This window comes from Dromiciops gliroides, chromosome X (assembly GCF_019393635.1).
Source record: "Dromiciops gliroides isolate mDroGli1 chromosome X, mDroGli1.pri, whole genome shotgun sequence".
NCBI classification, from domain to species: domain Eukaryota; kingdom Metazoa; phylum Chordata; class Mammalia; order Microbiotheria; family Microbiotheriidae; genus Dromiciops; species Dromiciops gliroides.
In genome coordinates, this window is record NC_057867.1 from 61,778,664 (window position 1) to 61,790,511 (window position 11,848).

An 11,848-nucleotide genomic window follows, 5' to 3' on the forward strand; every position below is an offset into this window, starting at 1 on the left:
ATCTAAGGAGCTTAAATCTGCCTCTTCAAAACTTCCAGATATTGTTCTTAATTTTTCCCACTGGAATTAAATAGAACAAGTGTATTTTTTTTAAAAAAGGGAAAAAGAGCTTATGTCAACAACTGACTAAACTGACTAGAGTGAAGGAGTTGCACATGAAAAATGAGGAATTAGCAAATTAGTACAAGCCCCAGAAGGTCCCTGCCCACAGATTCTGGAGTTAATGAAGCTTGGTTGGTTTTTAACCTAGCGTCAAAGAATTGGGGTAGCTTCTATATCAACACTTCAGATTTCTGCACATCAGCAAACACTTCTTATACCTTTTGATAAACTTTCAATGATGATTCTCCTTCGTTCTCAACTTTGAATAATATTATATAGAGAAAAGTATAGAACTATCTTAAAACAGCCTTAGTAATTTGCTAATTCAGTTTGTAACTTTTGGATTTTGGGAAAACTATCACTTGTTCAAGTGCTATGGGTGCCCAGAAGTGAGTCACACTCGTTAAGGCAGGGCTTCTTAAATTTCTTCCACTCGTAACCCTTTTTTGTCCAAGAAATCTTTACACGACTCTGGGTATGTAGGTATATAAAATAGATATACAAATCAAACATTTACTGCCAAAATTTTCATGACCTCCGCATTCCGTTACGCAACCCACAGTTTGAAAAGTTTTGCTTTAAGGTACCTCACACAGCAAAGCAATGAATAAAAGAACTATACTTTGTCTCATTCTAACTAAACAGTACAGGAAGAAATTTGTTACGTGAGAGTTCTCTTAGAAGGAATGTGGTATCATGGTAAGGGTTGCCCTTGAAATCAGTAAAACTTCCATTTCAATCCTGCCTCTATGACCCCATCGAAATCACTTGAACTCCCTGAGTCTCAGGCAAGTGATTACAAGATAGAAGTGGGTTGCAGTCCATCTCAGGAAGGAACTGTTAAGCCCCTGACATTAATACGGTAAATTATAATTTAATGGTTTTCACAATTCAAAAGAACTGTACATTCCCACTAAGTTAACTGGAACAATTAAATACATTTTCTCTAGGAGTCAAGAAAAAGTCACGCCTTTTTAGGTTAAGTGAAAGATGAGCATGGGGATAAAAAAGTCACAGAAGGGGCAGCTAGGTGGTGCAGTGGATAAAGCACCAGCCCTGGATTCAGAAGGACCTGAGTTCAAATCCGACCTTAGACACTTGACACTAGCTGTGTGACCCTGGGCAAGTCACTTGACCCTCATTGCCCCAAAAAAGAAAAAAAGAAAGAAAAAAAAAAGTCACAGAAGAGCTGAGTTCAAATTCTGACTGAGACACTTCCTAGTTGTGTGACCCTGGGCAAGTCACCACTTCCCTGGACCTCGGTTTACTCAGCTATAAAAAGAGAGGGTTGAATTTTGTAGCTTTTAACATCCTTCCCAGCTCTGAATCTGATCTTTAGTGGGGCCATGTTTCAGTAAAAAGAAAATGCCTAGTATTTAGCTGTTCTTTGTCTGGTTTTGGGGCAGTTGAGGTGCTGGAGTTACTTTTTAAAGAACATTTCTTTTTTAACCCAGAATCAGTAGCAAGATGTTCAGCTCCTATTGGAATAATGTTTTATAATCAGGGGTGGGGTTGGGGTGGGGAGGTCTCTTGTAGTTTATGCTGATTATTGTTGCTTGTCAACGATTGGAATGTTCAAATCCTGGAGTGCAAACCAAGATTTTACTCTCTGATGGAGTTAGAGGAAGAAAAAAGATTTTTGTTGAATGTCAATGGGAAAAAAATGGTTGACACCATTCCCCATGAGAATATGGGCAATCTACTTTCCCATACATTTGGACTGAACATGGGAACCTAATACCCTATTTTGTTACTCCTTGTGTGCTTTTTTGTTTTCTTTCGAAAATGAATCGATCCATTTTGTTTAAACCCAATGGACCGACCCTGTGTGATTTTTAGCAAGCCAAGTAATTGAATGAAGTGAATGACAGTGTGAAGTGTGCTGAAATTGGCTTCAGGCGACCTAGGTTCAAATCTAAGCTCTTCACTTATCTGTGACCTTAGGCAAGCCACTCTCTGTCTCTGGGCCTCAAGTTTCTGCTCCTATAAGGGAAGGCAGTTGGACTGGATGGCATCTCAGCTCCCTTCCAGCTGTACATCTATGGTCCCATGGCTTTTGCCTGACTTTTACTGCATGGGGCTGTTAATAGGCTAATTTGCAAAGCTTATTGGGTACTGTGATTTTTTTTTCCTTTTTAAAGAAGTGTGCAGGGGCAGCTAGGTGGCGTAATGGATAGAGCACCGGCCCTGGATTCAGGAGGGCCTGAGTTCAAATCCGGCCTCAGACACTTAACACTTACTAGCTGTGTGACCCTGGGCAAGTCACTTAACCCCAATTGCCCCACAAAAAAGAAGAAGAAGAAGTGTGCACCAAAAATTGTGCCCTATATAAGAACTTAGGTCATTTTGTAAAGTATTTTTGAGCATGAAATTCTTTCTGTTGAGTAATATAAAGACTACTAGCTTTAGGAAATAAAAAGCTTGGAATATATAGCTCAGTGAGAAGGCAAAGGGTAAGTTTCCCTTCTGTACTAGTCTGACTGACACAGTCACTCTAGAGATGAGAGCTCAGTAACTATATTAAGTATCCATTACAACTCTGACCATTAGAACTCTATCCATTAATTATATGAAATTATGCTTAGGTAAAAACTTCCGTTTTTCACAGTACTGATGAGAACATTCTGGATGGAATTTCCAGCCCTGACAGGTGGCTCTGAGGAATCCTCGTCTCAGTAACTTATTTGGCCTAATCATTATTGTGCTGCTAGCTCATGAGGAAACCAAAATTATCCAGTGATGTCACATGAAATCCCTTCTGTTGAGCACTGTAAAGACTTTAGGGAACAAGATGCTTTGTATATCTATAGCTCAGTGAGAAGGCAAAAGGTCAGTTAGCTTCCCTCCTGTGCTAGTCCTGTGGACATAGAGCCAACTCTAGAGATAAGAGCTCAGTACTGATGCTACTATCCATTAGAACTCTATCCATGAATTACTTGAAATTATGCTCAGGTAAAAACTTCCGTTTTTCACAGCAGTGATGAGAACATTCTGAGTGGAATTTTCAGAGCTGACAGGGGGCTCTGAGGAGTCCTCATCTCAGAACCTTCTTTAGCCTGATCATTATTGTGCGCTTGCTAGGAAACCAAAATCTTCCTGTGATGTCACAGCCAAGTAACTGGAGACACCATTATGATGTCCTAGGCTTGCTTTACAGTTTGTTGGAAACTTCATTTTCACCTGCTTACTTGCTTTGAAAGCACTGAGACTGAGCAGATATAACAGGTATCAGTGAGAAAAACATAGAAGACTGAAAGATGAGAAATGGATTCTGGTAAATCAGAGCCACAAGGTAATTCCCCTCGAGGTGGACCCATTAACCCAGAGCACAGCAATAATTTTCCTTGTTCTTCTGTACCTCTGGAGAAAGGTGAGATACCAGTTATGGATGATGACCTGCGGGCTCTGGTTGAAGAAAATGCTTTTCAGGCTTTGACTGGAGGGCCTTTGGCAAAAAGAACATGTTTTACATTTTCCAATGAAAATTTGATAATGGAAGATGATGATTTTTTCTCCTTCACCTTTCCTAGAAAGCTTTGGACAATAGTTGAAAGCGATCAATTTAAATCAATTGGGTGGAATGAAGATGGAACTTGCATAGTAATCAATGAAGAGCAGTTTAAAGAAGAGATTTTAAAAAAGAAAGGCCCTATTAGGATATTTGAAACTGATTGTATGAAGAGCTTCATCCGCCAGCTTAATCTCTATGGCTTCAGCAAGCTTCGACAAGCCTTGGAAAGATCTGCCTCCCTTGATGATGTTTTGGTGAAAGAAAAAGAAACTTTTCCGGTAAGTAAGGTAACTTAAATCAATAAATGATTTTACAAAACTAAATTTAATTGATTTCAAGAAAGACCATTGTCCTTTCTGCTATGTTTCAAATGTGAAAAGGACGTTTGTTTTTATCAGTAGTTAATGACCTTGTGATAGAAGTGTAAACATTATGATTTAAATATTAATAATGATACTAAAGGTGGGTTTCTTTGTTTTGGCTAAACTCCATTGCTTCTTGAACTTGTCTGGATTTTGATAAGTGCTTTTCTAAAAAAAGTATTTTAATTAAAATTAGCCCATTAACATTGGTAGAGTACTTGCACGAGGGGGTTAATATTAGAGCAAGTATTTCAGTGTAATAAAATGGTACTTTGTGTGAAATGTAGAGTAACATCACATTGAAATAGTATATAATAGGTATCAGTACTTTTTGGCAGCTAATTAGCAGAGTTTTTGCAGTTTTTTCCAAGGGTCTCCCAATAATGAATTAATAAGTCTTATGTATTTTTTAAAGTTTACCATGCCTTTAAAAAACTTTTTAAATGAAATTTCCACTTAGCATTTGGAGGATAAATCTGCTAAATTATAAATCATTTTACTGAGATTATTCTCTAGTGTGTGAAATAAAGGGGTTGGCCTAATGTGATCTCTAAGGGTTAGCTAGCTTCAAAAATCTATGATTCTAAAGTAATAGAGTAAGATAGATTTTTTCCTAGAAACTTCTGTCTGTTTCTCTCTGATTTTAAGTACATTTTTTTCTTTTGGTTTTTAGCTACAGTTGTACCGTAATCCCAATTTTAAAAGAGGCTACCCTCACCTGGTCTCAAGATTGAAGAGAAGAGTGGGTATGAAAAATACAGCAAATTATCCTTTCTTGCCAAGTCAAAATCTTAGCAAGAATTTCTTAAAAGGGGTTCACTGTAAGCTAGAAGACCAGAAATTTGATCCGATTGGCAAGTCTACTAAGAAACGTCCTTCTTCTTCTTCTTCTTCTTCTTCTTCTTCTTCTTCTTCTTCTTCTTCTTCTTCTTCTTCTTCTTCTTCTCCTCCTCCTTCTTCTTCTTCTTTTTCTTCTTCTTCTTCTGCTGCTGCTGCTGCTTCTGTTATCCCTGTTTCTGTCTTTTCTTCTGCTTCTCCTTCTTCTGCTTCTTCTCCTTTTCCTTCAACTTCAAGAGAGAAGGGGCCAGAAAGTGTGGAGAGCACATACGTCAGTGCTTCCAGAGGTGGCTTCTCTGCTCCACCACACTTGGCAGGAGAGGCTCTTCATGCTAGGCTGAACCAGTTCACTCCTTTCCACCTGTCTCATCTGGCAGGCCATCCTCAAATGAATATGAATGATATCGATGGAGCTGCAGCACCTGCATCTCTCTATCATGCTATCCAGAATGGTTCGTTTAGATCTGTGGTGTACCCGACAGTGTACTCCGAGTTGACAGCCATACAGGCCCATTTGGCCACCCTTCTGCCCTTTTGTGGCCCATGCTACCAAGTGCCCATGGTGGTCGCTGCCTCTGCCACCTCAACGTCCATGACTCCTGAAGAGCAACAATCCTCTCAGTACCAACATTGTCCGGGCTGCAGATGCAGCTCTTCAAACAATGTCCAATCTTCCAAAGGCGATCCAAGGTGTGACTAACATCCAGGCTACCACTGCTGAGGCAGAAACCCCACCTTTTTTATTTAAAGAGGCAAGGCATTAAAAACCAAAGATGATTCAGGTTATTTTATCTGAAGAATAAAATTAATTGCTTTACTCCCGGTTTTCTTTCTTTCTGATTACCTCCAGAATGTGTGTGTGTGTGTGTGTGTGTGAAAGAATTAGCATTAATAGCACCATTCATGCCTAGTACAGTGCTAACCATATATTTGGGACCCTTTAACCCCTTGAGTTTAGTTATTAGAGATCAAACAGCTTTGAAAGTGCCTGATGTGAATGGAAGCCAAGCACTGGTGTGTAAACCAGGGCTTAGTTTCCCCTAGTCATTCAGATTTTTACTTACCTCATAGGCAGCATTCTGCCTTATTGTTATATCCTCATTTCACAGATCAGAAGATGAAAAGCCCTTGAGATTTCTTTCAATCCTGTCATTCTTGGAGGGTTTTCTGTTGTACAGAGAATTCGAGACAACCTGGTCCTTGTTCATTTTGTTCAGTTGTTTCTGGGTTTAGGATAGTTTTGTTCCAAGATTAAACTCTGTCAAGTGAACCATTTTATTTCTTTATGCTGACCTTTTCTTCTAATAGAGTCACATGGGATATTGGACTTGTGCGTGCTATAACAGATGAAATCTGTTTAAAGACGGTGATTCATGGCAAATGTCATCATGAATAACCTTACCAGTTCATGGCAGGTGTTTCTGAATAGTTAAAAGCCCTCCCAACAAAAGCAAAAAGGAACCCAAATCCAGAAAGGTGAACAAGCCTCGTTTTAGTTTTAAAAGGCCCCAGTTAGAAGAGGGCCTGAAGACAAATATATTGGAAGGAGCAAAGAAGTATAAAATCCAAATTCAAGCCCTGATCTGTAGTTTAGTTTGTGATTTAGTAATTTAGTCTGTAATTTGTAATTAGTTTTGTAATGTGTAGTTTCATTTGTAGTTGGTATCCTATTCTCCATCTATAAAATGAGGATAATTAGCTTTTCTAGCATATTCATGACTTCTTGAGCTCATCATCCTGAATAATAAAGATTCTCAGAAGACTAAAGTAACATCATTTTATATCATGTTGCCAGATGTCCTGTGATCTTTAGTTGAATCAATGGATGTGCAATAAATCATTTTATTCATATGCCGCTTAAGCACTTTTCCAATCAGGACTCATTGTATCTTGTTTTAAAGCAAACCAGTATATAAAATTCTGAATTTGCAAGGTATAAATTGGGGTGATTATTTGCTTGGAAAGATTTTTTTAAAGGACTATGCAATTAAAGAGAATTATAAGAATTATGACTTAAATGATCATGGAAAGAGAAGAGGGCCACTAGAGAGTGGAAAGTTTTTCTTTCTGGGTTTTCAGTTCCAGCAACAGGTTGTGAGCGACAAGAACGTGAAAAGTGATGAATGCTACATCTCTGAGCTCACTGCCTGTGACTGAAGGGAAAATCAATTCTGCTCTCTTGGTGAATTTCTTTGGGAAGACTTAACCCTCTTCTCTCCATCCCCATAGAGTGAATTCCCAGCACTGAAGTCCAGTGGGGAGCAAAGAACTACCCGATGAATGTTAGGTGGGGATAGGGTTAGTGTAAGTATCAGTAGATGTTATTTGAGAAATTTGAGAACATTCTTAATAACTTTGATTTCATCTTGCACAATGATGAGTTTCTGGAGATCCCCCTCATCCCAACCCTCACCAACCAGGAGGAGGGAGGGGCCCCAAGAGCAGGGGGGAGGGAGCTGGAAGGTGTCAGTTTATCCGGTGATTCATCAGGACCAGTGGGAAAAGAAGATATTTGACTGACTGGAGTTGCTGTCATAGGGTTAAAATATGATCTTTTCCAGATGTTCTCAGACATCTGTTTAATGAGCAGATATCTGCATAGCCTCAGGACAACATCATTTGTATGTTGTCATTTCTCTGAATCTGGATTTGCAAGGGAGTTAGTTATCCAAACATTCTCAATTACTTTGGAACACAATTTAGAGCAATCATTGAACAAAAACAGTCTCTGAACAGCAGGGCGTTTAAAAAAGAATAGCAAAAAAAGGGACCCTGAAGCAAAGACAGGTCCATTGCTTACCAGTCCTGGACCAACAAGTTCCCTCCTCACGGGGGGTGGGGTGGGGGGGTGGGGGGGGTGGGGGGGCGGCGGGGGGGGGGGGGCGGGCGAACTATCGCCAGACAAGCTGGTGGTGGGTGATCCGGCATTGTTGGGGAATGGTCTGCCAAAGTGATTTTTTTTTTAGCATAAGAACAACACGTACACAGACTACAATTGTGGAAACGAAAACAATACTCAAAGAATTGGGATTAACTGTAATGATCAAATGTGATGCCAGAGAAGAAGTTATGAGACATACCCGTCCCCCCCCTCTTCTAGTCATCGAGGTGGGTCCCGGTGAGCCTTGTCCCTTGCATTGGCTTAACTCTCTCTGTTAACGCTCAACTGGAGTTTCCGGTGAGGAATATACTGCGAAGTGAGTGGTATTTTTAAAAAAGGCATTTTTAAATTGTAATGAAAAAAATGTTTTTTTAAACCGAATTTTCTAGCACAACCAAAGTTTATCTCTTTAATTGTTCTAACTTTTTTTTTTTCCAATTTGCCATCGTGATGTAAAGCTTATGAAAATGTACGGTACATAGTCTCTTCTTCCCTTCTTGGTTTTTGAAAAATGTCCCTTATTAAAAAGTGGGCCTTGCCAATGAAATCGCCCTCCCCCCTCCCCCCACTGCTCCGCCCCTCCCTTCAGTCTCCAATTTCGCAACAAAGAAAACATTTAGGGCCCGGGCGGTGTATGCAGCAATCCCGCAGCGGTAGTCCCCACCTCTCCCTCCGGGGAGAGGAAGAAGGTGTGTTTCCTCTACTTTATTGTTATTGTTTCCGACTTTCTCAGCCGGAGGTGGCCGGAGGCTGGGGCAGGGCGGGACTGCAGCCTTAACACGGGCCCCTCCCACCCGCCTGACCAGGCCCTGGAACAGCGCTGTGGTTCCTACTCAAAGCCCCTGACCTCAAGGCACCAAATCATAGGACTGTCCCATGACCATTCACTAGGGCCAGTTGGGTGGCGCTGTGCAACGAACTGAGTTCAAATCCTACCTTAGATACTTGTACGCGTGTGACCTTGGTCACACTTCTTGTCTTCCTCAGTTTTCTCAACTGTTGTTGAATCGTTTTTTCAGTCGTGTCCGACTCTCTGTGACCCCACTGTGGGGTTTTCTTGGCAAAGATACTGCAATTTCCTTCTCCAGCTCATTTTGCAGAGGAGGAAACTCAGGCAAACAGTGGAAGTGACTCGTCCGAGGCCGAATTTGAACTCATCTCTCCCTGCCTCCAGGGTCACCACTCCCCGCGCCCCGCACTCTATCCACAGTGCCACCTAGCTGGTCCCACTGCTTCCTCGATTGTAAACTAAGGATAATTTTGGCGCCTATCCCTAAGGGTTGAAGCGGGGATCAAATGAGATAATATTTGTAAAGAATTTAGCACAGTGCCTGCCACATAGTAGTGGCTTTCCCTCCCAACCTGAAACGTAAACTTTCTTTAAAAAAATTAATCATGTGGCAGCTAGGTGGCGCAGTGGATAGAGCACCGGCCCTGGAGTCAGGAGTACCTGAGTTCAAATCCGGCCTCAGACACTTAACACTTACTAGCTGTGTGACCCTGGGCAAGTCACTTAACCCCAATTACCTCACTAAAAAAAAAAAATTAATCATTTGGGGATGCCTTTTGGTTTTTGGAGCACAATGACTGAGAGTAACATCCCCTCCGCCACGCCACCCCAACTCCCACCCTCACACCAGGTTAATAGAACCTTCACTTGTAACAAAGAGGAATAGTCCAGTATAACCAAATAGCGACCGTTTATGGTCGTTTAGCTATACAGTAGTCTCTATACGATCTCAGGGTCCCTGCGTTTGTCCAAAGCTGGGAAGCAGTCTGTCCGGGAGGCCAGGTAAGGGACGTTGCTTCAGAGTAGCAAGGTTCTGAAACGTTTATTCAGGCTCCCGGCTACTTTTTTTTCCCCCAGGAAGGGGGGATGATCAGGCTATGATTTTATGCCATTATCAATGTTATAATCTGCCTCATTCCGCCCCCCCCTTTTGGATAAAATTACTAAAATTAAATTTGAATGTGTTCTCTGGGAATCATGCATGACAAAATTTTCGATGGAAGATATGGATAGGGATTTTTACCCGTTTTACAACTAGGACTTTGGGATCCTTAAATATCAGGAAATGGTCGTGATTTTAAAAAAGTAAAATAGTAATAGAAATACAAACTCCCATGGAGACCCACCTGCCCACTGGTTTTCCCCCAAAGTTTTATCAATGCATTTGTTGTCTTACCCAACTAAGCACTGCTAACTAACAACAAAATTCCACCATCCCAAACATCCCAGGGCCTAATAGCATATGCAACATTTCACACCCATCACCTCCCACCCCTCCTCCCCATGGCAATCAGTCTTAACATTTGCACAGAGTTGGCCTAATAAACTGCCCCTTCCTGGGACCAACTGGACAAATGCTTGTACTGGGGAGAGGGTTAAATATCCTGGCTTCTAGCCAGGATGAGAACAAACAACAGAAACGGATACTCCTAGCCTTGACTTCCATGTTTTGCCACAGACTCTCACCATTAAGCTGACAGCATGTGTGTTATGGATAGGATTGTTTAGCTTGCTCTGTGGGCCCACGTGGTTACTTGTTCTTAAAAAATCCTCACATCTTAGGGACCCTCAATCCTCCTATTTCTCTTTTCTCTGCTCCCCACTGAGGGGTTCCAAATCATTATCCTGGCAACTTTCTAGTAATGAGTCTCTTACTGCCTTCAACAAAGAAAATCCCAAGAAACTTGATATTCTTTTGGGAAGTGACTGAAAACTTAGGTGTCTGTAAGTAGGATGTAAACTTCTACAAGGCCATTTCTGCCTGTGATATGGGAGACTGAGCACTACCCTCACCAGTAAGGGATGGACTAGAAATCTAAAGCCTCTGCCCCCTCTAAATCTATGACCTTTCTCTTTCTTTTTTCTGTTTTGCTCTCTCCTCCCTCTTCCTTCCCTCTCTCTGTCTGTCTTTGTCTCTGTCTCTCTGTCTCTCCCCTCTCCCCCCTCTGTCCCCTAGTTTAATAAAACCTCCATGTATTTTTCCCATGAAAAAGGCTTTTCAAGAGTAACCAACTGAGCCAGCTAGACTGAGGGACAGAGAAAGACTATTTGTTTGTTTGGACTTTCCTCCTTGTCATGTTTCTTCCATCCCATACCTAGAAGAAACAGTCAATCCATATTCTCCCTTTTAAATTTGATCTGATTAGATTAGACCTCTCACAATCTTAGCTGGAGGGACTGAGAGTTTATAGTGGCAAGGTGCACAGGAAATATTCAAAAGCTCCAAAGAAAAAGTGAACTCAGGGTTTTGGACAAAAGAAGAATGAATGAATATGAATGCCTCAGGTGCCAAATGGTCTGTAGGAATCTAGTCCTGCTGGCAGGGCTGGGATTCTCCATGCTTTAGGCCAGGGCTTTTCTCTGATCTGGCACACTACGGGGTCTGAAATCACAATGCCTGTCACTTCAATCTATTTAAGGAACTGGTGGACGAATTTTCTCAGAGGTAAAAGCAGTGATACTGATCAATATCAGTGGATAGTAAATGATATTGACTGAAAATGATGAACAAGTACTTTGTGAATGCTTTAGGAAGAAACGAAATGCTTCTGAATTTTTTGTGAGCACAGAGTCAGAACTGTGAGAGGCTGTATTTCCCTTTACATCCCTGCCATTTCTCAAGGTATAGAGTGAATTCAGTTTGGTGGTGGTGGCGGCGCCAGTGGCAGTGTTTTGAGCCTGTACTTTCATTGATCTAGGGAACAACTGGTGAATAAACTTATTCTACCAATGTAGAGCTCACATACATATACACATATGTATATATGCATATATACACACACGTATATATATGCATATATATACAATGTATATATATGCATATATGCATGCATATTGTCAACAGGCAATCACAATGTCTTAAGACTTCTGTGAAAACCAGGTTTATTATAAGAGATATGAACATACATGGGAATCCAATGGGCTGGAAGTTTTTAAAGAAGTTTACACTTTTATAATAGCAGGACGAGGGGATACCAGGAAGGGGAGTAACATGGGAAGGGGAACAGTGAATCAAAGGCATAGGACACCCAAACTACTCCCCACGATGGAGGAGCAGGGTGACAGCAAAAGCCAAGTTCTTTTCCCTTGGGAACTGTTAACCTATGAAGATAGGAGGGTCCCTTATCTGCAGAAGACCCCAGCTG

General features: G+C 41.2%; 1 protein-coding gene across 1 annotated transcript; it reads left to right on the forward strand.

Moving 5' to 3' along the window:
• Positions 1-3,366: 3,366 nt before the first annotated feature.
• LOC122733318 (heat shock transcription factor, Y-linked-like) lies at positions 3,367-5,512 on the forward strand. The gene is made up of 2 exons (XM_043973631.1): positions 3,367-3,900; positions 4,649-5,512. The coding sequence occupies exons 1-2, from the start codon at positions 3,367-3,369 to the stop codon at positions 5,510-5,512; spliced, it is 1,398 nt and encodes a 465-aa protein (XP_043829566.1).
• Positions 5,513-11,848: the final 6,336 nt, after the last annotated feature.

What these genes read in the sequence shown, in the direction of transcription:
- LOC122733318 (XM_043973631.1), top strand. Translation starts at nt 3,367, where the DNA reads ATGGATTCTGGTAAATCAGAGCCACAAGGTAATTCCCCTCGAGGTGGA. An exon ending in AAACTTTTCCGGTAAGTAAG is followed by an intron (nt 3,901 to 4,648) that starts GTAACTTAAATC and finishes TTTGGTTTTTAG; the next exon opens with CTACAGTTGTACCGTAATCC.